Source organism: Leuresthes tenuis, unplaced genomic scaffold, assembly GCF_036924035.1.
Source record: "Leuresthes tenuis unplaced genomic scaffold, fLeuTen1.0.hap1 SCAF_24, whole genome shotgun sequence".
In the NCBI taxonomy this organism is placed as follows: domain Eukaryota; kingdom Metazoa; phylum Chordata; class Actinopteri; order Atheriniformes; family Atherinopsidae; genus Leuresthes; species Leuresthes tenuis.
The window spans coordinates 8,228,874-8,255,945 of NW_027325378.1; the positions used below are offsets into that span (position 1 = coordinate 8,228,874).

Consider the following 27,072-nt stretch of genomic DNA (forward strand, 5'->3'; position numbering starts at 1 on the left):
CATTCTGTTATTTTGATATGTTGATTGAAGATTTGAACTTTTTACTTAGCATTTGGCTTATATTAGTATAATATAAATTCATTTACACCAGAGATGACAAGTCAGATATTATTATGTTGGAATCTATGACATGTGCTACTAATACATTATTATTTAGTTGGATTTGATGTGAATTTTACTGAAGGTCCGTGTGGGACATTTGACACGTGACAGCTTGAATATGATGCAGGTTGTGCATCACCTGTGCGCCCTGATATGACACAGCAATCACATGAAAGTAGCTTTCCAATAACTGGAGGTTGAAAATATTCAACTCCACATGCTAAAAATGAGCTAAGAGGAGACTAGCATGATTTTTCTTAACCTTTTCACATCTCAGATAGAAGGAGAAACTTCTTGTTTTACTTTTTTATTCATCCTGAAAGCATTGTTGGATTAAAATCATTTATTTGCCGTACAATAAAAAGACAAACACAACACAGAAATGTTACCATGACATTAACAGGAAGTCATTTTCAGTCACTCCTCAGAGCGACAGGTTGACGTCTCCCTTCGTCTTGCCGCTGCTGAGGCTGTGAATCATGGCGATCATCGCCGAGTGTTTGTTCAGCTCGTCCTCTTTCAGCTTGAGCTTCGTCTCCAGCTGACTCTTCTGCAGCTCCAGGGAGGACGCCTACGACAGAGAAAATGTTCACTGGGATGTACAACAGGTAACTGCTGTAATGAAGCTCGCTTTGGTTATTTATTGAATATGATCCTTTAGGCATGAACGAAAATCATGAAGCAAAAGGTTTAAAAATGATGAAATGATGGCGATCTGACTGTAAACTTGGAACAAATGTGTCCAGTTTACATTTGTTTCTATGAAGAAGGGGCCCCTGAAAGCTTTTCACCTTGATGCTGGCGTCCTTCCTGGCTTGCTCCATTTTGTTAAGTTCCTTCCTCAAAACATCCACCGTCTCCTCCAGGTCTGTCCTCTCTTTGTCCTTTTTCTTCACTTTCTCCTCCTCGGCTCGCAGCTCAGCACGCAGACCTGCCAGAGGAGTATCGCAACGTATCAAAAGAAGTCTTCTGAGAAGTCTAAACCAACATTAAACATTAATTCTGTTGGTGTTGACAGTGACAGACTCACCTGTAATGTCGCTGTTTTTCTTCTGGAGGTCCGAGTGAAGTGATCTGTTCTCTCCTTCTCTCTCCTCCAACACTGACGCCATCCTGAGAGACAGACAGAGCTTTCAGAAACGTCGTCTACTCGGAGCCAATCAATACTCAGATCCAAAATAAGTGTTACTTCTCCTGTTGCAGTTGGAGAGCTTCATGGTTCTTCTTCAGAGTCTCGGTCTGTTTGGTGAGACAGATGTGAGCCGTCTGCAGCTCCTTCATCAGCCGCTCGGTTTCATTAAACCTGTGCAGGAGAATAAACTCTTACACATCCTAATAACAGTGCAGCAAAGAACTGCATCATCATTTGTATTTTTTAGGAAAGAATTAAACATTTTTAGGGCAAAATGAATACAGAACCTTGGAACTTATGAGTGAAATTTTGAGCACCTGTTGAGTAAAGCATTGTAGGCTCCTTTGAGGGCCTGGTGCTCCTCAGAGTCCATCTGCAGCCTGGTGTTGTGCTGCAGAAGCTCCTCCATGTCGGCCTTGGATCGCTCCACCTCCAGCACCTGGTTGCTCAGCTCGCCCTGCAGATCCTCCCGCCGACGCTCGGCATCCTTCAACAGACAGGCCAGCTTCCGAGCCTGCAGGAAATAAATATCAGATAAGGAAACTTACTTCTTACTAATACTGTTAGTTGTATGTCAGGATAGGTGTACAAAACTCCACCACAACTGTAACCTCAGTAAGGGTCACTAAACTGGAAGTGAATCACCTCTTTAACTATGATCATGTGAGATTATTTGTGTCTGTTTCAGTTACCTCAGCCTCGGCTTGAGCTCGCTGGACACGATACTGAGTGATGAGACGGTCGGCCTGAGAAAGAGCCAGAGCCTTCGCCTCCAACAGGTCCTGCAGGCGGCTCTCCTTAGACTGAAGAGGAAACACAGAGACATATAACTCCTCTGAAGCGGCTGCAGTGAAATCAGACCAGCATGTTTTTATGAAAATTGTTGAACAAACTCACCGCAAATGCAGCAAGTTTTTGTTCATAAACATCAATGATCTCAGACACATGCGGCTGCTGCAGCTACAAAGCACAAAAGGAAGGTGGAAACTACAGTTAAACACAGTGAAAACAATTATTATTTCGTATCACTTTATCTAAATATTAAACACTTGTGTTTGAAACTTGTTTTTTAGCACAATCTCATATTCATTTAAATTATTTAAAGTGAGAAAAGGAGCAGACTGGGCAGTTAGCGCTGATGATAAATCTGTGTATAGTTGGTTTGACAAAGATTAGGTCTTTATTTAGCTTTCACAACATTTTAGGTTAAAAAGCTTTCTTTTTGTGACCCTTGTTACAAATAAGAACAGTCATTAATTAGATAAAAGAAATTAGCCAAGTTAATATAAATAAATAAAATGATATGTTCATTTTCTTCTAGAGGGTCCAAATCTCCAAATAAGCAAGAAGAAGCTGTCAATTACATGTTTACACATCTGACTTAAAGGTAGTAAGTAAAATAAGTATCTACAATGAGCAATAAACCTTCGTCTGATAAAAATAAAGAAAGTATGTAGCTATGATCTTTAAAGAAAGAAAGAAATCAGTCATGTGTGAGTATACTGGGTCACTTTAAAATAAGAAAGGGTCATAAATAGGAGACATTTCTGTGAGAATACAATGATCCTACTGACAAAAGTTGTGAGTAATTCATAAAACAGGGCTCTAATGTCAGTATGAAGTCATGTCTATGAATAAGTGATCTCTTAAATAAAGCACACCAGCATACTGTACCTCCAAGCCCGTCTGAATCTTCTCAACCAGACTGCTCACACTCCTGGAAGCACTGGAGGAGTCCAGCATGCTGGCGTTTGTCCTGGGAGGCGGGACGTCCTGCACTGCGACACGCTTGACGGACAGCTCTGCCTCCCTCTGACGGTAGGCGTTGTTGGCAGCCATACTTTCCCCCAGACTATAAAAACATGGTTCGACAAGTAGAATCAACAACATGACAGACAGAATTATAATGAATATTCAGACGTCACACTATTAACTCACACCAGTGAGGGGAAGTCTGGAAGGGGCGTGGCTTCAAACAGGAGGGCGAGTCCAGTCTGCACACGGTCTCTGTGGTGGGACGTCAGGGCCAGGGAGAGGGGGGTCACTATCCTATGGTCCTGAAAAGTGCAAAAACAGAAAAAACCCAGAGCTGGGGAGAAAACTCAAGCTAAGGATGAGAGGTAAAGGAGCTGATGATAATACCTGTAGCATCCTGTAAAAGCTCGTCTCCATGTCTTTCACCTGTTGTCTCAGTTTGCTCATTAACTCCAGGGTTTTCAGAAGAGCTTCAGCACACAGCTGACTGAGACAAAAACACACACAGCTGTGAGCATCTGTACGCCTACATGGGTGAGAAGTCTACAATCGGTACTACATTTCCGCTCACCTGAGATCATTATCAGAACCAGGAGGCGGGCAGGTGAGTGGGCTGCTGCCATGGCAACTGGAGAGAAGAGTTTCCACCTGAGAGAGGCAGAGCTGAGCGCTCACCTGATGGGACAGCAAGGATCTGGTGGCGTCCTCGGTACACAGGGGTAGAAGAGTTAGGGCTTCAAATAAGACAGAAACACAGAAATACAAACAAAGTACAGGCAGAGTCTTCTGAAGGATATTGAGCAGCAGGCTGGTGACATGTGTGATGCGGTGGCAGTGTTTTCTGAGGTGAGCGTCTCCTGCTGCAGGATCGAAGCCTTTCAACAGCCCCAAAAGGCCCGGAAGCAACATTTCCACAAAGCTCAGCGTGCATTCAGACACGCTCTCTGCTCCCAATGACTCCTGGAAGGAGAAACACACCACAACATTAAAGAAAAGAGACACTGATACAAGTCACCCCTGCATCTATTTAAACCAAAGTCATATGAGTGGGCAAAAACCTCAGAACACAAACACACTCGGTTCAAGGTGACTAAATCCGTCCACAGATAAACAACCTCCTCAGTTATACCTTCAAAGACACACATATCCTGAAAATCAATGAAAAGAACTTTGTTTTCTAAGATAACCACATGATTCTTTTCATGGAAACTACTAAAACTGGAGTAAGAACTGTCCAACGCATCATGAATACCTGGAAGGACAGTAGTGAGCCATCATCTCTGAGAAAGAAATGTGGTCAGAAGAGAAACCGTGATCAGAGACCACTTACATTTTAAAGAAGAAAACCAACAGCATAAGTTTATTTAACCCCACCCTATCTCCACTGTTTAGTAACTAAAAATCATCCCTTTTATTTGCTGCTTTGCCTTCCCAAATCTCTGCACGGTAATTCAAATTGAACAGTAGAGAATGCGGCATGATTTGCGATCCAGAAGGTGTTTTGCTTCTCTCAACACTGAAATGCTTCTAGAAACGTTGTACATGATACGTGTTGTGTAGTGTTGCTCTAATATACAATACAATACATCAGTTGCCTTTCTAAAACAACTAAAAGAATACCTCCAGCAGCTCATTCAACAGCTGCACAGTCTGCAGCGAGCAGGATTCAGCACCTTCCACTGGCGAGCTCAGCCACTGCACCAGAGCCAGCCCACACTCTGCCTTCCGTCCACCATCCAGTCCGGGCCCCTGCCTGCGGCCTGCAGCTCTGAGTTTCAGGCCGGCTGGTCTGAAAACCACATCACACAGCAGCGAGCGCAGACCTGAGACACTGCACATTGCCAGTAGAAGCTCTAAGACCTGCACACAACACAACACACATCAAACAAAAGAAACCTTCAAAGCAAAGCTCACAAAGTAGCCTCATAGAACTTAAAGTAGTGTCAGATGCCGATAGATGGTGATGTTTAACCACTGTCCTCAGCAGATACCAATATAACATCCAACTAACACTAACTAGCACCCAATGCATTTTTTGACATCAGTCTGAGTGCAAAACTCATCAATGATAAAGAAAACACAATAAAGAGTTAAAATATCCTTTTTACATATAGTAAATAGTCATTTGTTCCAAAATTAAAGCAGCTTTGTCAGCAGTGGCAACCTCAAGTCTTCTTGTGACTGATCCTTTTTCAGTTGAAAAAGGTGTCAGAAACCCTCAGGTCCACTTAGCAGGAAGCTTCAGGTTGTAGACTTTTTAAAATGCAAGCCTTCACTCCAGCCTGAGAGTCTGCGAAGTCTCCTCAAGGCTTTCTCTCAGGATTGCTCCTTATTTTTCTATATCCATCTTCCTCTCTATCCTGACCAATCTTCCAGCTCGTGTCACAGAAAAACACCTCCCCAGCATCGTGCTCCACACCACTTTTGACTGCAGGGATGGTTTCAATGAGGTGATGCACCATTGACATACACCATTAGGTATGAGACCTAAATCTCTATCTATCTCCACACTGTCACCTCTGACAGTTCCTGACTAGTGGTTTCCTTCTATGTAGCTTATTTTTAGCTTTGATGTTAGCTGTAATGTTATACCCTCATTTGTAAGTCGCTTTGGATAAAAGCTTCTGCTAAATGCATAAACACAAACTTTGAAAAAGGTGTCTGCCTGTAGCAGTTATGTATAATTAGTCAAATTATGTGCTGACTGACTCCAGTTAAGTTGCAGAAGTGTAACAACCAATAATTGATACAGTATTATGTTGAAAATAAAACACTTTGGTATTTTATCTTCAATAAATTAACAAACGATGGAACTGTATCTCTTCTAAAATGGTCTAATGTGGAATACTTTCCATATGCCCCGTGCTTTTGGACTTTTGTTAAACCCACACAAATATACATACATACATGAGTCAGCAACATCAAGAAGCAGCAGCCTTTTCTTTACTTAACACTTTCTGTCATATACCACATCATGTGATACAACTGATACAATTCAGCTACAAGAGCCTCAAAGCAGAGCAAAAACTTCAAGAATAACACGTTGCATTTAATGTTGCTTCCAAACTCTTCTCGTCTCACCTTGGCTGCAGAGTCCGGGTCTTTTGAATGCAGCAGTCCTAAAAGTTGAGACACACATGCTGAGAAGTGTTGATACCTAGAAATAGAATAATGGTTTTCAGAACTAAATTAGAGGCAACAGCAGACTGTAAACGATGTTCCTGAAAGACATTTCACTGAGGGTACCTGGTGAGGTAATCTGCTATCTTCGGGTTCTTCAACAGGTCAACCAAAAGGTCAACTGAGTACTTCTGTGTCAGAGTACCATCACCGTTCACTATTATGTTGAACACAAGCTGGAAAGTCTGGTGGATGTTCTTCGCATCAAAGAGCTAAAAGTAAAAAACAGAAACAAACAGAGCAGAAAATAGAATCTCAGGCGCATTCCCACTGTAGGAACCTTTTGGAGTTCCTATAACCTTTTCAGAAATAGGGTAGTTTTTTTGCCCAATCGGACAAACAGCAACTAGGAACCATGGCCCTCAGTTCCTATAACCATTTTAGCTCCTTCTCCGAGGCAGGGTCTTTTCTGGGTTCCATAGGAACACATATGACGTAGGTGTTTGGTGGTTGGTAGCTACACCACTTGTCTGAAATGTTTACTCATCTGACACGGACACAACTGGTGCATGTTTAATAAGTTAAACTTAGACGTCGTCTCCTTTGTCTGTGGCGCTCTGCTCTCCTTCTTTCCTTCATGAAACGAACAAGTATCTTCTTGTAATTTCATATGTTGAAGTATCGACATATATCTAATTCTATAAAATGTTATAAAGGCTTTTCAAACCTGTAACCTGGTCTTGAATGTAAAATCCCAGCACAGATGCTCTCACACATACCTTTTCGCCCACCTTCTCATTCAGAGTGAGGCTGGCTAGAATAGACAAGGTGAAAACCACAACAGTCAGACTGTTGTGAGCCAGGAAGTTGATCAAAGTGCGGTAGAACGGTTTCACGTTTTCCTACACAAATATAACAAACACACAGACATATCCAGCAGTTAGCACAAGCTGTTAATGTTCATGCGGTTTCTCTGCCGTCTCTAAAAGGAGAAGTCGATTTATTTTTTATTATATCAACACAAACACACTGGAAACATATTGTAAATAGCAAAAACAAACCAAACCAAACAAAAAGGCCGCTGCTATCTATGTTTTGGTGTATTTTTAAACATCAAACACAAAACCTCATGGCATGAGGCAAAAGGCAGATGTTACTGACTCAGCAGGAACTCACCAGAGACTTGATGTGACTCTGCACCGGGTGGCTGTCACGGCAAAGATTAGCCATGAGGCCGAGGCACGGCATGAGGATGTCTTCATTGTGAGACTGGCTGTGGTGAGACACGGGGGCTGATATGGTTAACTGAAAGCCAAACATAGACATGAATCATTCCTTTCTAAAAATGAGAAGTGACAGGGGGTTCTTACATGTTGGTCATGAGAAACGTGAGGAGCTCATGGATGTAGTTTGCGGACTGGAAGATGCGAGTGTTGTACGTCAGTTTCTGCAGCACCTGAAGGCACTGAAATGCAAATACAACATCAGAAATGTTTAATTATTGAGTTTTCTCCCAAAAAGTCAGGAATTAATCACAAATCTAAAGCCGTTACATCTGCAGGAACTTCTCCGAGGGATTTATAACAGGTGCTTTTCCTTTCAAAATGCTAGATCAGTCAGCGGACATTTTGTTAAACAGGAAACTGTTATAATTTTGGTCTCTAGCATCCCCCTGACAGCTGTGATGGACTCACCTGCAGCACCAGAGGCTCTCCCGGCGTGGTGCTGTGGCAGTGGATGACAGCAGCCAGGGTGCTTGTGAGGTTGTAGCTGCTGTGAAGCATTTCCCGACTGGGATCATCACAGGCTGAAGGAAAGAAAAATACAAATACTAATTTTTGTTTTGTGCCCATAGGAATCCAACTATAGCCTTTAGGCTCTGATGCATAAGCTTTGTGAAAAGGTGCCAACACGTGCACTCTACCTAACTGTGCTAGCAGGGAGATGATGGAGCTCGTCAGGGCAGGGCTGGTGTTTGGGTTTCCAGCCAGCTCCACAAGCCCACTCACGCACTCACTGGGCAGAACCTGGCCTGACGACAGCAGCGTTTCGCATTTCAGGCCAGAAAGCTCCTAAAAATACACAACATGCAGGTGAGCCAAGGCTGAATTAGCAAAGATGTTACAAACAATATTAAGCACACCTTTGTAATGACAATTTGTCTGTGGCATTTATAACCATTTCTACAAGTTGCAAATACAGAGTTATCCTCAACTGTTTCAGATGTTTTTGTGATCATTTAATCATCAGATGCAAAGACCCCTATAATGACCCACATCCCAGTTTAAACACTAAAGTATGTATAAGCATACAAGTGGCGACTTCAAAGACGTAGCATCTGTTAGGTGAATGGTGTTGTCACAAGGGTTAAGGTTTCACCCAAGATGACAGGGGATGAAATGGGTGTTTTGCATTTTTGCATTTCTCAATATTATTGAAGCTGTGTGGGATCATCTTGACAGAGAACGGAACAAAAGGCAGCCAACATCCAAAGAAGAGCTCTGGGATGTCCTTCAAGAAGCCTGGAGAACTATTCCTGAAGACTACTTAAAGAAAGGACAGAAAGCTTCTCTAAGAGGGTTCAGGTTGTGTTGGAGAATAAAGGTGCTCAGACCAAATATTCACTTTAAAGCTCTTTAGAACTGTTTCTATCATTTATGTCTCATATTCTGTATTTATTTTGAACACATTTCAACAAGTCATCAATATGACTTTGTGTATTCATCTTAAGTAATCTATAGACAAAAGTGTCTTAAACATCCTGCTCTCCAAACATGCCCTTGTGGATATTTAACTACTGCTACATTTAGGAAAACGTTCATTGTTTACCATCCAGCCCCCTTGAAGCATTCTGCTCTATCCTTTTCCGTCTGCTGACTCTGAAGCCAAAGTTGTACTCTGTCTCAAGCAGTTTGTTTTATGGAAGATTAAACAGAACATCTGATCTTTTTATGCAGACAGTGAATTAACGTTAGAACCCACCTCCACTTGTTTCTGTAGCTGGACTGCGTGTTGCGCCTTCCTGCTGTCTCTGTACTGCTGGATAGCCAGCAGAAGAGACTTCAAACACGTCGTCATGTCCATCCTGTAGAACAAACACTCCATTAGGCTGTAACAACCACACAGCGCATCGGTTCACAAAATAATCATTATTTCAACTAACGGCCGTCGTCAAACTCCACGTTGCTAACATTAGCTAGCTAGTTACGCCTACAGTTTCATGAGAACATAATAAAACTTATAACAGAACAGAAAGTAATAACTCTTTGTTGTGTGCTTCAAATACGTGTCATATCAAATGTTTTGGTACTTATTTGTGGCAGTATACCTGCGTTATTTTTCTGTCTTCGAGAAACATCAATAACAAACGTCAGCAACACCACAACCACTTCTTCCCGCTTTGTGCTTCGAACGGGAAAGGAACGGACCATGTACAAAGCAGAGGGGGGAAGACAAATAAAAACTTTTAAAACTATTTTTTTAGCTAATATTGATGTTGATATGGTGTATGAATTTATTTTTATCCAACTCTTTCATAAACCTGAAGATAACAATATAGATAATCGTTTAAAATTGGATTTCAAATTAATTACGTTCGTGAAAAATCCCACTCCCCCCCTCTGCCAGCAACTCTTTGGGGCGAGAAAACGTGACGTATGGGGGCGGAGCAAGCAGCATAGAAGTATGTAGTATGTATGTATATTGTTTATTTTCATGAAAACTATTTAGAAATGATTAGAATACTTTTCTTAAAGGACAGCTGTGCACTTGTGCTGCTTGTATTAATCTTAACAGATTTACTTTTTCTACATTATAAACTCTGCATGGTAAGAGTTTTGAAAACTAATAAAGTATAGGTATCCATATTTGGGTGTTTAAACAGCAGTGTAAAGGTCAGTTTCCTGTTTTTTACCTATAAATAAACCCTAAACAAGTTTAAGAGTAGTTATCAAAAGATCAAAGTGAAGTGAAACATTTCACGTTTAAAAGCAAATGTTTTTACAATGACGTTAGCATTTATCAGGATTTTTAAAAAATTTGGTTTTCTATTAGGATTTGAAAAAGAAGAAATTTTTCAAACAAAAAGGGATCAGTGATGATCGCCCATCATCGGATGTTGATACATGTGGTTGATATTGGTTCTACATGCAACTTTCAGAATTAACACACACACACACACACGTATTTCAACCCCACCACACAAACTTTTCCGCTTTTCTGTGTCGTGTTTTTATTTTCCACTGTCCTCGTTTGATCACAACACAGACATTACTTTAAATATGTACATTCCTAAATGGAGAGAAATAGAAAAAACAAAAAAAACTAGACTCATAGGTAACAAATGTAAACCTTAAAAAAAGGCTAAAGTGAAATATGAAATGGCCTGAGAGCAGCTTGTACTGGAGTGGTGTTAAAATAGACACCGGATGTGTGTTTGGTGTGTACTGACACCGACAGAGAGCTATTCCTTGTTGGCCCCCAGGTACAGTAAAAAGGCTCTCGAGTTATATTTTGAACACATAAAGCAAGACGATCTGAATGTTCAGTTTTCTTGGGCCAGCAAGACTGAGGAGTACTAAAAGCTTTATTTGTACATTTCAGATAGAAGAAAGGCACAACATGAAAACTGAAGCGCCATCAACAAAGTCTGAGAAAAAAGTCCGTCATCTCTTTCAAAATGTGCAATTAAGAGTGTAGTCACATTAACACTTGGGTTTGACAGCGTGCTTATGTCACATTAAAAACATTTACCACAACTTCAAGGTTCTAATCAGATTTTTGTTGTTTTAGGTCTCATTGGAATAATGTGGAAGAAGTCTCACTTATACTGAAGCAGCTTGTTAGAACTTTCACGTTATTCACCGAAACAATGCACGAGGATCTTCACTGGAGCAAAGTTCAAATGTTTTTTTACAGCAGCAAACATCACCGCCTGAATGTTTTCTTTTCTTTTAAAAGATGGGTTCAATGCTACTTCATGGGTTAAAAGTTACAGCGAATTGCATAACAACAGCGCAAATGAGAAAAAGATATCACATTATTAAGAACGATATTTTCATCACTTTGGTAAATGACTCGTATTTTTACTATCTTAGAATGAACCATTCGTATCTATTTGTGCTGTGCGTTCGTCTGCTCAGTAGAACAGCCATATTAGCCCAAATCAGTCTCACCAGAAAACGGGAAAGATTTCTCCACGTCCAAAACTTAGTCTCACAATCCACTGTTGGAGATTGTGAGCTGATAACATATCCCTGCTGTGCTTGTCTCTGTCAGGCGGCGCACACATGACACAGCGGGATTCACAACACATGAACAGGACATGTGGAACCATGTAGATATATAGAAACATCACAGAAACCCAACCATGTACTGCTTCCTTCTTATGGACAACAATTCAAACCAGTTCTCTCTTGCACAACATTCAGTATCGCAGTGTCATAAAGTGGTTTAGCACCTCTCGCAAACTTCTCCTTTTTATAAGTGCATGTACATAAGCAATAGCAAGACATGGAAAGTGGACGTCATTGTGATGGAAGAAGTGTGTGAACGGATATAAACGTCTAGTCCGAGTACGTTGGTGTTTTTAGGTGTTGAAAATAGTCAAGATTAAGATTAAATAGTTAAGATTACGTTCTTGTTTACGACACTTTAAAAAAATATGACATTCAAGTATTCTTCAATAAACTGCTATGGTAATTCTGAACACTCAAAGATAATACCTGTTCATGTTTTTAATAAAGCCAGCAATAGAAATGTTTACCATATGTCTGATAAAAGTCTGATATGCACAATCATTAACATACAGCCACAAGTTGGAGGGAATAAGATTGAGGAAGAAGAGTTATTTCGCAGATGAATGTTTGGTTTCGTTGCAGGATGAGAATCCAAACGGGAGCTGGCGAGCTGACAGACATGTGAGTACCACAGGTTGGAGTGTTCCTTTTGGATCGAGGTGTCCAGGTAGGTATCCTGAAAGGAAGTGCCTCCGATCAGGGGCATCCATGTCTCAAGGGGAATCCAAATCCAGCGTATCTGAAGGTTTTACATGTAGGTTTCCACGAGGTGAGTTTGCGGTGACCTTGTGCTTTGAATGCAAATGTTTAGCTGCTTTTTTAGAGTCACCAATTAACCTAACTTGCATGTTTTGGGGCGGTGGGGGCAAGCCGGAGTACCCGGAGAGAACCCACGCATACACAGAGAGAACCAGGAACCTTCATGTTGTGATGGGACAGCGCTAATCCCCACACTTTAATTCAATTAACTGTTACTTTATTAATCTCCAAAAGGAAATTACATTATATTGCTTGAGTATTAATCATTGTTTTGCTGTTATATGTTACAGACAGATAACAAAATAAAATCAAAAATCGTTTTAAAAACTAAATTAGAAACATTTTGATAAAAGCAGTTAATCTCACACGCATGTATTTGGACTCTGGGAGGAAGGCGGAGTTTCCACAGAAACGCCACTCAGAAAGGTCCCATCCGAGATTCAAACGAGAGACGTTTTTCTTAAAAACCCATCACTTAGTGGGAAATCAGGGGCATGATTATCAAATCTTCCCCAAAAAGTTTCTCAGGTAAATAATTCTGGACAAAAATGCTCCAAAATACAATACCAAGACTAACATCCTTTGAACTTTGCAGCTGGCACCGCAAAAAAATGCCATAAAGAAAGAAAAGACCACTATGTACAAAGACATAAGTTAACGCTGCATTTCCATGTTTATAAATCATTATCCTGAATCCGATTCAGTCTTTGTCCTTTTGTTTCCTCAAAAGGTCTTTGGTCTCTGTAGGTTTGACGATAAATATCAAAGTTGTTCGTCGGGAAGAACTTCCACATATTCAGAGCAGGCAGCATCTAAAGGTAAAAAACAGAGGAAAGATCAAAATACACATCAAATCAACAAAGATATTGTGAGAAGATGCAAGAAAGTGTTTGACGTACTCTCATAGTCATGTTCTTCATCATCAGGTAAAGGACTGAAGTCCCTCAATGACATGTGTCGAAACGAGTCTCCAACTGATGCTTCACGCTGGTTTCTAGGAGACATTTCAGACCTTTTCGTTGGGACTTGGATCAACATGCTGGTCTTTCTCTTGACTGCACGGCGCAGGTGTATAGCCAATCCCTGGTTCTTCCTCTTATAGTTGCGGATCAAATCATCCAAATTCTTGAAATATGTCTCCTCGATGCCTCCGGCCGTCTGATAGAATAACAGCATTAGGTAAGAAAACAAGACAGTGACAGCAGCAAAATAAACATATTTTCAGTCAAATCTGGCCCTCACAATCTTATTCTGTGGTCTCCTGATTAATTTGTCTATCAATAAATATGTTGTTATATACAGTTTCTAAAAGTAATTCAGCCCACAAATGTAAAGTATAAATGTGGACAAATAGTAAAAGAAGCAACATGTATAAAAAGTCTTAAACAATATTTATTGGGAATGCAAAGTTGATACATGTATGAGTAGGAAAAATTATGTGGAAAGAAAAGCGGTATCAATATTAACATTAATGCCAACACACACAGCTTTAAAGATTGTGATCAGCCAGAAATGGTGGAATAATCAGTCACAACATTCTAATTTCCACTGATCCGACCCTCTGACTGACATATCTGGCATTTCATTTCAACTCTAAACAGCTCATATGTGTGGGAAGCCGTTCGCCTGCGAGTTAAAAATCTGATATTTGTCTGATGTCATGCTTTGGAAAAAAGTGGGGTGGAAAAAAGTTTCCTGTGTAGTGGAAGGGGTGTGGGGGCTGAACACAGGACAGAGGGGTTTCCACTCTGAAGGTGTTACGTTAATCTACGAGATCAGGCTGTTAAATGTTGACTCTGCTTGGTCATGTTGTTTTTGTCAAATTCAGACTTGAAAAGGCAAACTCTTTGATTAGTCAAAAACCTGAATGTTGTTAGTTACGTTTAGCACCAAAGACACAATCTTTCAGCAGCTCAGCTGTAATCAAACTGAAATTTTACACTGAAAGTGACACTGAGTCGTGTTTGTCACCAAATCTGGTATTTATACACAACCAGTTAAAGCTGAAGCTTTAAAGGTGCACACTGATGCACGCTTTTCTGTATCGACACTTTACCGCGCACAGCTCGCCACTGAATTTGAATTAACTCTGAATTAACTTTGAAGCAGATCACTGTCTTGCACCGTCCTTCCTCAGTTATTTCAACATTTAAAGTTAGGATGAGGCAGATTTAAGTTTCTGCTCAAAGATCTTTGGACCTCTTAAAGTGTCCATGACTTTAGATGTTAACTTTAAAGCCAACTTCTTGCTGTAGATTTTTTATTATGCAGCGTTTTTACTGAATCTAACATCTTGTATGTATTTAAGGCCATTTTGTATTTTTTACTCTTTTTGTTATCAATCACTAGCATTTATTTATATTTTACTTGTATATACGAATGTGTTACAAGTTGCTATACAGTGGAGCTTCTGCTGTTTTAGGGAATTATACATTTACAATGACTGATAAATGTGTGCTTTCTCTGTGAAGCAGTCCGCCATCGCAAAACCAAACCAATCATTTTTCAACTCATTTGTTGTTACGCTGTTGTTAGCTGTTTCTCAGCTTACTGGAGAATATTAAGAAACTCGAGCCAGGTTTTAATCTGTTATGACTTATCATGTGAGCAAAAATAGGGAAGCTAGTGTCTGTTTTTATAACTGAGTCAGGACAGGAATTAAATGAAGCCAAAGTATAGTTTTATGCCGATGACACCCTTTTTTAATCAAGCCATAGAGCTCTTAGAAGAAGATATTCAGCTCTTGTTGTTGAAACTAAAAGTGCTCCTAGACTAAAAAAAATTGTGACCTTTACTCGTTATCTCCTCAAAGCACCTGATTCTTCTATTTTGAACCTAGACAGTGTATATATATATGGTGTGGTTTGATGATGAGCTTCTTTTTAATGCTCATGTTGATAATCTGTTTTGGGCTTTTATTTAACTTTTAAAAAAAGACACTTTCCTTCTGCAGCCAGAAACTACATAGTTAAGTGGTTGTTTGTCTCTGTTCTGATATTATATAAATTAATGCATCTTATCTTACTTAAAAAACTGGATTAAGCCTGTTCGCTTTATAACAAATGCAGGCTCATGCACTCAAAATTGCACTACTCTTCAGGATGAAAAAAGCACACGTTTACTGCAGACATTGTGAGGTGAATTATCTGCTTACATTCCTGGCCTTTGGTCATATCACCCCAGCCTATATGATATGAGATCTGAAACTAAACCTCTTGCACTTGGATCTGGGTAAAACTGCTTTCCTGCTCTTTGAGTTAAAAAATGTCATCACATTTCAGACTATCACACTTATATAATTTTTCCATGACGTTTTATGCTAACTTCATGGCCAGGACATCCTCATCTAAAACGATCTTATCGGACCTTCCATTGCAAACCAAAGGAAACAAAATTAATTAAATAACCTTTTTTAAACATAATTCCAAACAACTGGTCAATTTAAAGTTGTAACTGAAGTTTGACTAAATCAGGAAGCATTTGATTAAGTCAGTAGAAAGCAGCGTTTAATACCTCAGTACTTTAAACACATTTGTGTCAGGAGCAAATCAACTCTTACGCAGTCCTATAAACTATATTTTATCCCCATAGTTGAATCAGTGTGAGGCTTTGAAATAATCATTACTTTTATGTATTTTATATCATCTCTTATGCTGTGAAACTGAATCTGTGGTTAATCAAATAAATAAAGAGAAAGAAATCAAACAAATTCCTTTTAAGGAAAGTGAAATCATTCATTATTAGATGTGTTTGTGTGTTTGTGCATTTACCAGAAGAGTGTAGCTTCCATTATGTGTCTGAAGCAGTCTGTATGTGTACACCACCTTCTTCTTACTGACAAAAAAGAGACATATGTTAATCATTTATTTAGATCACAAATAAAAAAGAGGAAGCATTCCAGATCTGTATATGTACTGTGTCACAGACCTCTTTGGTTTAGTTGTAAAAGCCTTTTTGTACTGAAATATTTCAAAATATTTCTACTGAAATTTTAAAAAGATACGTGTTTGTGCACTCAGTTAACCTGTCATGGAACAAAAAACAACCACAGTGAAACCTCATCTGACCTCAGGCGACAACTGAACTGCGTTCAGATGTCGAGTTGCTGAGTCCAATAATAAAAAAAAAAAAAACGAGATATTTTACCTCCGATGCACACTGAAAACCATCAACAATTATGAGTGCAACTCTGTTTCCAAAAGAGTAAAGATGCCATGTTTAATGCCAAGAGAAAGCAATAATGACTGATCCCTGTCCCCTCTATACTGTCCTGATGGTGCCTCTTGACCCTTTCTTTAATTAGAAATAGTAAAAAGACAACATATGCAATGCTGAAACAGCTATTTTTGAGTTTGATGCAACACATTTAAAGAAGTTGGGAAATGGGCAACAAAAGGCTGGAAAAGTTGTCAAAGAATCTACGATTTTAAGTTAAGTGGGAACATTAACGAATTAAAGAATTAGGCAACAATTCATTTGACTAAATAACAGACAACAGATCAGATCAGATGTGGAGGGTTCCTCACTCTGTGATAGAGGACTGTTCAGAAAAAGGTTCAGATGATTCACAGTTTACACCTGAAGTGGTCTTCAGGTGGCACTGTATTAAAAACAGATATGATGCTGTAGGGAAAAATCACCACATGGGCTCAGGAACGCCTCTGAAAGCCATCACCATTACAGGTTACACTTCACCATCGATTGCCATCTTAAAGGCATCTCTTTTAGGGAAAGTTTGTTTATTTCAACGATACAATCCACATTCTGCACACATTTCAACAGCATGGTTTAGTAGCTGCCTGACTGGCCCACCACCCACTATATATACTTTAAGTTAAGATACTAAAAACTAAAGCTGAACTTTCAAAACAACAGCACTTGGTTTCCTCAGTTCCCCAAAAAACATACTGAAAGTTGTTTAAAGAGGAGATGATGTTGCATGGTGCTTAACATACCCATACTGAGTTCTGTAACAAATCTCTTCAAATATCACACACCATTGGTGGTTTCTTCTGTAATTTATGTGACTTCAAATAGCAACACTGATAATTCATACCAGTATTCACCCTGTACCAAGTAACTTTAAGACTGTAAATTTCACCTCTTATCTTACAGCTGTCTCAGTCCTGCTCCACCAACAGACTCAAGAACTCTTCTGTCCCTCTGGCCATCTGGCTGTACAACAGCTCTCAGTGATGGTACGTCTGCTAGTTCTACGGTCACTTCATATTTGTAAATAATTTATAGTTGTACAAAACATTTTATTTCTACAGTTACTTCTTAGTTTTGTAATAGCTTTCGTATAGATCCAAATGTATGTTGAATGTATGTTGTGTTACTTTTTTGCTACTTGATGCTTGAATTTCCTTTGGGATCAATAAAGTTTCTATCTATCTCCAGACTGAGCTTGTGTTGACTGTGCCACCTTAAAGTAAATCACTGACACAAAAATCAGCGTCAGAATTTTAAAAAGAAATAAAAAATACATTTTTGATGAGGAGAAGTCTACATGTACTCACTAAACACAAAGACACATGGCTCCCTGGATGGTCTCGCTGTCTCGGATCAAGTAAGCTCCATCCTTGTTCTTCTTCCCAAGCAGTTCCTCACACTCCACCTTGCTCATGGCGCCGTGGTAGTATTCCGGCAAAGCCGCTGCCATATTAAACAGAAACTACCAGACAGCAGAGACAGAATTGACTTTGACTGCACACCAACTTCTGCTTTCTCAGGATGACTTAATTTCTGCGAAAGAAGGCTCCATTTGCCACCTTGCACTCATACTGGTTTGTGGTGCAATGATGAAATAGAAGAGCAGAGAGGGGGTAAAACTTACTGCTGGTAGGTCTGTAAGAGTGCACGTGAAAAAAGTAGAGCAAAAAAACCTCTGAGTTGGCCTCACAGTTTCACAGGAAGAGTGCATGCTGATGTGAGAACAACAACTACAAGTGGAAAAAAACGTAACTGAAACTAAATTATTTGTATCACTGGAGCTATTCTTTTAACACTGATTTGCTTATAGAACAACAGAAATCAGAAATTATGCTGATTATTGGAAACATTTTTAATAAAGTGTTATACAATCCACCTCCATATGCTTTAAACTTAAAGCCACAGTTTCGTCACATAGTTTCGCACCATGGATCGACAGCCAACCTTTAAAAACAGAGCAGCCACACTCGGTTCATCTCAAAACAAATACATTCATGCCATATCCATGGGTTATAAATGCTTTTCCTGTCTTTGTCAGAGTCTTGTTGACGTCCCTATCCCAGTTCTGTTAGGTTTTCTAGATGCCAAGTCTTCTATTTTGCAGCGCTCCATTTTTACACTTTTTATTTGTTTTGAACAATAAAGCTTTCATTATTTCCCCTTCCTGCCTATTCGGATACTAAGTCTGCATTTTGGTCATTTCCTCCACACCAACACACAACTCATGATACTTTCAGAGTCACTTAGAACTTTTTCTCTCTCTAACATAATGCTAAATCAGATCCAATTTAGCTCTGCTAAACATTATACATGCAACAGAGCATGATTGTTTGTAATCTTTATCAGTAGGTTTCAGTAGGTATCAGATTTTCCTCAGTTTACGGCCTCAGTTTATGTTATAAAACACATAAACTCCTAAAATAAATTATAAAAACTTAACTTAAAAGTCTAGTAAGTTTCTTCTTAAGTGAAAAGATTAAATACTTTTTCAGACTTTAAGAACAATTAACAAGATTTTGCATGTTAAAGCACTTTGAGTGGATTTATGATGTTTATTTTTCTCTGTCCAGTAAAGCAAAAGTGTGGCAACTATAATATAAAAGCTTCAGCATCTAGAATCTATTTTAAATTAAGGTACAAACGATTCACAAAGTGGAAGGACATAAATATTACAGAAAACTCTACTTGCCATGCGCAGCTTTGACTGCTAACCCCGTGGATGGGGGCGTGTTGCTAGGCGATGTGACGCAGAAAGTGGGTGTCAGGTGCCGTGACAAGTTAGTCACCCCCCCTCCAGAAATTGCACCCCATACGCGGGAGCGCGCACTTGCCCAGTGGCGGTGGAGCCACTGTATCACACCTGATTTCCCCAAACAATTATATCCTTTAAAAATATTAGTAAACATGAGGTTAAAGTCAGTAATTGGAATTGGATGGAAGTAAAAGGTTTTATGTATGAAATGTTAGATTTATGGTGGACAGTTTTATATTCTCCAGAAAACTCTCAGGTTTTAGAAGCTTTTTTTTGTTGGTCTGAATGGGCTAAAGAAACACGTAGAATCTTCCTGGATATCTGATATCTCCATAATAATCTCAGCCTTTTTCACGGTCTTGCCTGATGCCTCGGTCAGAACCTGTTGTACCTGTTGTGTCCTGCAGGAGGTGCTGTACGCTGAGTCCAGACGGTGGGGAGTTCAGGTGGAGCGGGTGGAGCTCAAAGAACTGACGCTCCCGTTTAACCTGCAGCGCTGCATGGCTTCAGAGGCCGAGGCTGCCAGGACAGTCAGGGCGAAGGTGCTTACAAATTCACAGACACAGTCATGTTTCTATCACTTAAAAAGGTGTTACACTGACTTATATTCATCTCATGGAGGCTGATTAAATCCTTACCAACGTTACTCATTATCCAATAGTATTTCCCCTAGGTGGATTGAGATAGTCACTTAGAAAGTAAATGTACAGAATAGATGGGAGCTGAAACTGTAAAACTCTACAGAAACGAGCTGCACAGTATGTTGCAGTTCAGTGAGAAAACTACATTTTCACTTAGTGATCAAGCAGATGTTATTCTTCACTTTACAAAGCTCCTTATACTTTTTATAAATAGGAACAGTAAAAACCTGAAGTGACTGAATATTTGATCAGGATCAATCAGGACTCTTTTATTCAATCTCAGACTGCTCTTGTTTACTTAAATATTCCAAAACGGCTGCATTCAGTGTCTCAAAATGGGGAAGCGTGCTTTCACATGGTGTGAAGTTCAGTGGTGTTAGTGGTGATAGTTCTTTCCTATTCTGTCTCAAAAAGCAGAAAGAAAGCCAACTTAAATATTTAGGCATCACATGATTCAGTTCAAGGATGAGTCTTGACCCAAAGAATGAGGTCAAGATTAAAAGCAGCTGAAATGAGTTTCCTTCAGAGGGGGGCTGGGCTCAGGATCCAGGTGGAGGTTTTCCAGGCACGTCCTCTGTGCAGAGCAGGGCCTCCATCGTGGTCTTCACCCTCCCCGCAGAGCTTTTGAGAAACCATTTCCCAGCAGCATTAGGTCCTCATGACGCTCACAAGCTGAAGGTGTCTGCAGAGAAGAAGGTGCACTAATACCGGCTTTGTGATGGAAAAACAAACAAAAGGAACAAGCTCACAGCTCTTTCATTAGCCTGTTATGTTAAACCTTTGCTGCTAAATTAAGTTTGAAAGTGATCATTTGTAAATATTTAGTGTAAATGTTGTTTATGCATTATGTTTATGAATTAGGCAGATGCTTTTTTACACAGTGACTTACAGGTAGGCATGAAGAGTAAGGGGGTCTTGCCTAAGAACCCCTATGAGAGAAAGCACCTTTCATGCAGGAGGTGTGAACCCAGGTCTCCAACCTGGAAGGTGGCAATAATACCAATACACCATCCAGTCCAAATGTAACCATGAACTTTAATATAACTGATCCCAGCTTGAGCTTCTGCAGGTTGTGTTCTTCATTTTCTTTACATAAAAAGAACTTGTTAGCTGTTCTGTGTGGCTGTTGTCTGGTTCACATCATGAAGGAGGAAAGGAAACAAAAGAGTCTGGAGTTAATACTTCTAACTTGCTGTTTCCAGAATATTCCACAGAATACAGTGTTTTTTTAATCTCATAAACCAGCATTTTATTAACATGAGAACAATGAAAACGTGTTGAAAGTGAGACATTTTATTTTTGCATTGCCGAAATATGCAAGGCCTTCCCTGAAGAAGACATCATCTGGATGGGAGCAGATGTTACTCTAAAACCTGTTTATACCTTTCAGCATTGATGGAGCCGTTCCAGATGTGCAGGTTTCCAGTTCCATAGTCACTAATTAGTAATTCTTTATTATAGGTTTGCTTAGAGCTAAAGGCAGGCAGCATCTCTGATAAAGGCCGTTTGTGTAAGCCATTCTGCTGGAGCTCATCACTGCGTGACCTCTGAACCCCCAGCTCCACCTGTTAGTGGACTCCATCGTAGTCAACTTTCATCTTTTCTGCTCTCTTTTAATGATTAATAAAGATAAAAAAGCAGTGACTCAACCAGCAACAGCTGGTGGTTGAATCAAAGTATGAAGCAGGAAACATTGAGAAAATAAGGCCTCAAATGGTGACCACTGGTGAACTTTCACTGAAAAATACTGCAATAAAGTACAAAACTGAGCTACTATGACTTTATACTTTGACACCTCTTTATTTCAGAGGAAAATAAGCACTTTTTATCTTTATACAATAACCTGAAAATTAAGATTTTTGCATATAAATACATGAAGCTCATGAATTATTGTGCAATTCTTCATAAAAGGTCATTTTTCTACAGATATTATGCTAAATGTTTCTTTTTTCCTTCAATAATGTTCTTTCATAGGTCTGAATGAAGCTAAACTTGTTGTCTCACTACTTTTCTGCACTTCAGAAAACTAATTGAGTGTTATTGAAATCTAGGCTGAACATTTACCATAAAAGTCCCCAAAATATTCACCTTTCTACCGACTGTAAGTTTAACTTCAGATATATACATTTCAAACCATTCCGGATGTTCGTGAAGTGATTTTTACATGTTCAAAAATAATAAAATAATCGTATTATTTGAGAAGGAGCTTTTTCCCTTTATGTTTCAGTGCTTGTTTGAACCGAACCGTAAAACTGTGAAATAACACTTAACATTTTCATTGGGATGTTAAATCTTTGTACTTTTCAGTACCTGAAGCTCCAGAGGGATGAAAACTGAATTCTTTACAGAAACACAGCTGAACTCAAAGAATATAGATTTTGGTAGATTTATTTTTATATGTTGTTTTCACTCCTGGCTTTCTTCTTTTTTCTTGTCCTTATGTTTCCGTAGATGTGCTGGAGTTATGTGCTTTTTAAATCGCCTCCACATGGAGGGTTTGTCACTTCTGGAGACCTCCTCGTACGGCAGAAACACATCTTCAGGGAGGGGGGCTTGTGCTTTTAAAAGTGCTTCTGATGATGGTGTGACTTGCTGTACGATGCTTGTTTTTTCACACAAGTGGTCTTCACACCACATGGTTTGATAATCAGAGGAGGAGTCGTCTTCTGATGGGGGCAGGACGATAACATTTGCCCAGATGTGTGGTGGTGGAGGGAAGTCCTCTGGATCAGCTATTTCTGCTGGATCTAATGGGTCCTCTGGCAGAGGGACGGTTATTAGTGAAGACTCCACTGGTTGCTCTTCGGTTTGTGTGGTCACCTCTGCCTGAGTTTGAATTTTAGTTTGTGTGGCCACCTCTGCCTGACTTAAAACTGCAGTTTGTGTGGCCACCTCTGTTTGACTTGGATTGATTTTAGCCCTGGTATTTTCCTCTTCCAAGGTTTTCAGCTGCTGGGTAACGTCGGAGAACATCTTCTCCAGAGACTCAATCATCTCGTCCTGTCTTTTACATTTTGAGGTCAGTTCGATGTTCACTTTTTGCTCTTGAAGGAGCTCATCCTTCAGGTTTTCCAGCTTCTTCTGGCAGTTTGTGGTTGTCTCTTTTCCCTTGAGTTTCTGCCTCATTATCATCTCACAGAGCTCTGCATTTCTCTCTTCCAGCTCTTTAAACTTGCTCCTCAGATTCTCCATTTTGGCAGGAAAACTTAAATCTGGCTCGAGGATTCGCCGACATTCCTCGACCTCCTGCTCACAGATGAGCCTTTTTTGACATTCTTCTTTCAGTTGTTTTTCCACTTCTTGAAGTTTTTCACACAATAAGGTCTTTTCTGCGAGCTGTTTCTTTAGAGTTGCCACTTCGACCAGAGCAGTCGCTTTGGCTTCTTCCTTGTGAAGTTGGAGTTTTGTTATCATCCTGCAGAGTTTGGCATTTCTCTCCTCTAGTTGCTCAAACTCCCTTATTATCTTCTCTTTGCTGACACCTCCATACCTTGATTTATTGTCAGAGTCGGAGGTCTGACGTAAAACGACGACTTCTGTAAACTCCTTCAGCTTCTTTTCACAGAAGAGTCTTATTTGACATTCGTTTCTTAAGTTCCTCTCAGTTTCTTGCAGTCTTTTAGAATAGAGTCTCCAGTTATTCTCAGCCACGAGTCTCTTACTTTTCTCCTGGTCAAGTGATATTTTCACTCGGAGATGGTTCACCTCCTGTAGATAGTCGATCCGCTTTAAATTGCATTTTGCGCGTCCTCTTCTACGTGTCACGGAGGGCTGGAAGTTCTGTTGTGCGTCAGTGTTGTCTGGAGGAGACACAGAGGCCTGGGACTGCTCCCTCTTCTGACTTACTTCCTCTGAGTCCTCACTCACTGATTTGGATGGCTGCTGGAAATCTCCACTTTGGGGGTTTCCAGGTTCTGGCTGGATGGTGGACTGCTCATTCAGTTCTTCTCTGCTACTAACAAACGGGAAAAGGGTGAAGCCTGCAGGCTCTTTCTCCACATCCACAATGTCGCCCCACTGAAATGAGCCTTGAGAGGATCCAGACTGACTCAAAAACTGGTTTTGTTCCATTTTTGCTTTTCTTAAATTCCTCTCGTTGTCTATGAAGATGGTTGTTGATATAAGTTTTCAACTGTGTTGTATATCAAACAGTGTGAAAGACTTGTAGTGAACTTGGATGTTGATTCTCACTGTCGTGCATCAGAAAATGTTAAAGATTTGTGATAAATCGTGGACGTTCTCTTAGAAAAGTGCTCTGTCGCGAACAAATTTAAAAAGATGTGTGAAGCAACCGCTGTGCCAATGTACTGAAACACTGTTCTTTGATGTGTCATATGATGTCAATGCAGTTATGATGTCACAATCTCCTCTGATGTCATAGTGTGAACCAAAGGCAGCAGATTTTTAAAGAGGCTTCTAGAACTATGATGTAATTTAACCATTCCAACTAAGAGACCCAAGTCTCCTTGTTGCTATGCAACATCGGCACCCATCAGAAAAGAAAAGAATAGAAAAGAAAAGAAAAGGAAATACTTTTGTTCATCCCCCAGTGGGGGAAATTCAAAAATTCTAAAAAATCTGAATCTCAGAATAAGAAAATAATCCGTGTGGAGGAATCTCTGTGTACCTACAGACAGAGTTTAAGCCTGTGGCTTCCTGACAGATACCCATAAAACATGGCACAGCTAACCCTGAAATTTGTAGTTGTATTTCCATCCAGCATCTGTCTGCACAGTGATTACGTTCAAACTGAGGAGATGAGCCCCTGAGAATAGTAAAGGCCTCTTTACTTTACCCCCTGTGGTGGTTTATAAGTACTGACTGTCATCATTCTTATTCTACATTGAACTTAACGATTCTATATTCAAGCAAACACTCATTACCTTTGTTGCTGCAGGTGCAAAACTCAACACTCTGACTCTGGCTGCTTTATTATTATTTTAAGAGAAAGTGATTACTCTGAACATCAACCTGTTAACTTCAGATTTTAACAAATAAATCCACACAGTTTTAAAGTTCAAAAGCTGTCAGTTTTAGTAATTTTTTCCTCTTTCTTAAGGATATCACTTTCAGATATAGTTCATCTGCTGTAGATAGTTTTTTAGGCCTGACACTTCTTCTTTTGTCCTCCACTTGTCCAGTTTCCTCAAATGTTTTAAGGACACACTGCACACCATGCTGAGATATGCCAAGTTTTCAGCTAATAGCTCTTTGGGAATCACTTTGTTGCTGCAAAAATACTATTTTCTGTCTGTCAAACTGTGTTATCTTTGGTGTTTTTCATAGATTAAACTAAATAAATGGGAACAAATGATGTGTCTTTGTGACAGGCTGCTAGTAACAAAGTGCCTACAGATACAATTTAAAACTGGCTCTTTGCTAAGTTGTCTGTTATGTGTCGACACAACACTGGTTCATCCCTTGAGTTAGGAGCCTTTTTTCTGCTTGAATGATTCATAGGTTAGAGTTAAGTGACCTAATGCAGACCTGTTTGTTGGGAATCTTTCTTTTCCTTCTGTGGTAATTTAGACATGAGAGGTTGAATGCAAAGACGTTAAATGATATAGATTTTCTATCATCGACCCCTTTGCTCGGTGTGCATGCTAACATTTGCTGATAGGCAATAAACAGAAAGCATCAATATAGCAGAAGGGAATGTCAGTTCTCTTGGCTTTTGTTTAAGAATTCAAATTTTGATTCAATTTTTACCTGAAGATGGTTTCAGATGAGCAACATCAAAGTAATTACAAAGTATCATGAGTGGTGCATAAGATCTGTGCCAACATTCATTGCAATTGGTGCAAGAATTGTTCAGATATTTTTTTAAAAAGTGAACTAAAACAGTTGCAGCGGTCACTGTCTGAGAAACATGAAGCGTTTTTTTAAAGCAAAAGAGCCCAAAGCCTTAAGAATATGAGCATCCAAGTTGTCGTTTCCTGTCCAGAGATTAAACTGCTCAGAAGTGATCAGATGTTATGACACATTTTTACTAAAGATCAAGGTTCCATGTTTAATAATTAATAAAGATAAAACAGCTGTGACTCAACCAGCAACAGCTGGTGGTTGAATCAAAGTATGAAGCAGGAAACATTGAGAAAATAAGGCCTCAAATGGTGACCACTGGTGAACTTTCACTGAAAAATACTGCAATAAAGTACAAAACTGAGCTACTATGACTTTATACTTCGACACCTCTTTATTTCAGAGGAAAATAAGCACTTTTTATCTTTATACAATAACCAGAAAATTAAGATTTTTGCATATAAATACATGAAGCTCATGAATTATTGTGCAATTCTTCATAAAAGGTCATTTTTCTACAGATATTATGCTAAATGTTTCTTTTTTTCCTTCAATAATGTTCTTTCATAGGTCTGAATGAAGCTAAACTTGTTGTCTCACTACTTTTCTGCACTTCAGAAAACTAATTGAGTGTTATTGAAATCTGGGCTGAACATTTACCATAAAAGTCCCCAAAATATTCACCTTTCTACCGACTGTAAGTTTAACTTCAGATATATACATTTCAAACCATTCCGGATGTTCGTGAAGTGATTTTTACATGTTCAAAATAATTAAATAATCGTATTATTTGAGAAGGAGCTTTTTCCCTTTATGTTTCAGTGCTTGTTTGAACCGAACCGTAAAACTGTGAAATAACACTTAACATTTTCATTGGGATGTTAAATCTTTGTACTTTTCAGTACCTGAAACCTCCAGAGGGATGAAAACTGAATTCTTTACAGAAACACAGCTGAACTCAAAGAATATAGATTTTAGTAGATTTATTTTTATATGTTGTTTTCACTCCTGGCTTTCTTCTTTTTTCTTGTCCTTATGTTTCCGTAGATGTGCTGGAGTTATGTGCTTTTTAAATCGCCTCCACATGGAGGGTTTGTCACTTCTGGAGACCTCCTCGTACGGCAGAAACACATCTTCAGGGAGGGGGGCTTGTGCTTTTAAAAGTGCTTCTGATGATGGTGTGACTTGCTGTACGATGCTTGTTTTTTCACACAAGTGGTCTTCACACCACATGGTTTGATAATCAGATGAGGAGTCGTCTTCTGATGGGGGCAGGACGATAACATTTGCCCAGATGTGTGGTGGTGGAGGGAAGTCCTCTGGATCAGCTATTTCTGCTGGATCTAATGGGTCCTCTGGCAGAGGGACGGTTATTAGTGAAGACTCCACTGGTTGCTCTTCGGTTTGTGTGGTCACCTCTGCCTGAGTTTGAATTTTAGTTTGTGTGGCCACCTCTGCCTGACTTAAAACTGCAGTTTGTGTGGCCACCTCTGTTTGACT

The 27,072-nt window shown here is 39.6% G+C and overlaps 1 protein-coding gene across 3 annotated transcripts; it reads right to left on the bottom strand.

Annotated features, from left to right (window-relative positions):
* Positions 1 to 8: 8 nt before the first annotated feature.
* cip2a (cellular inhibitor of PP2A) lies at positions 9 to 17,769 on the bottom strand. 3 transcript variants are annotated; one of them, XM_072378634.1, is made up of 22 exons: positions 17,685 to 17,769; positions 15,936 to 15,999; positions 9,092 to 9,194; positions 8,034 to 8,181; positions 7,804 to 7,916; positions 7,480 to 7,574; positions 7,286 to 7,382; positions 6,889 to 7,011; positions 6,236 to 6,381; positions 6,071 to 6,146; positions 4,610 to 4,849; positions 3,561 to 3,949; positions 3,377 to 3,476; positions 3,173 to 3,291; positions 2,909 to 3,086; positions 2,132 to 2,194; positions 1,927 to 2,037; positions 1,552 to 1,748; positions 1,292 to 1,405; positions 1,133 to 1,215; positions 894 to 1,033; positions 9 to 673 (listed from the first exon to the last, which is right to left on the bottom strand). In XM_072378634.1, exons 2-22 carry the CDS (start codon positions 15,953 to 15,955, stop codon positions 527 to 529), a joined length of 2,802 nt encoding a protein of 933 aa, XP_072234735.1. In that variant the 5' UTR covers positions 15,956 to 15,999; positions 17,685 to 17,769; the 3' UTR covers positions 9 to 526. The 3 variants fall into 3 exon arrangements, with proteins under 3 accessions (XP_072234735.1, XP_072234736.1, XP_072234737.1); XM_072378635.1 differs by lacking the exons at positions 15,936 to 15,999; positions 17,685 to 17,769 and adding an exon at positions 9,438 to 9,506; XM_072378636.1 differs by lacking the exons at positions 9,092 to 9,194; positions 15,936 to 15,999; positions 17,685 to 17,769 and having other exon boundaries at positions 10 to 673; positions 8,039 to 8,111.
* Between the last annotated feature and the right edge of the window lie 9,303 nt (positions 17,770 to 27,072).

Bases quoted from the DNA above. Each gene is read 5' to 3' on its own strand.
- cip2a (XM_072378634.1), bottom strand. From the start codon at position 15,955: ATGGAAGCTACACTCTTCTG. The intron at 9,195-15,935 runs GTAAATGCACAA...TTTGTTCTACAG, and splicing joins ATGGAAGCTACACTCTTCTG to GATGGACATGACGACGTGTT. The intron at 3,087-3,172 runs GTGAGTTAATAG...ATGTTTTTATAG, and splicing joins CCAGACTTCCCCTCACTGGT to TCTGGGGGAAAGTATGGCTG.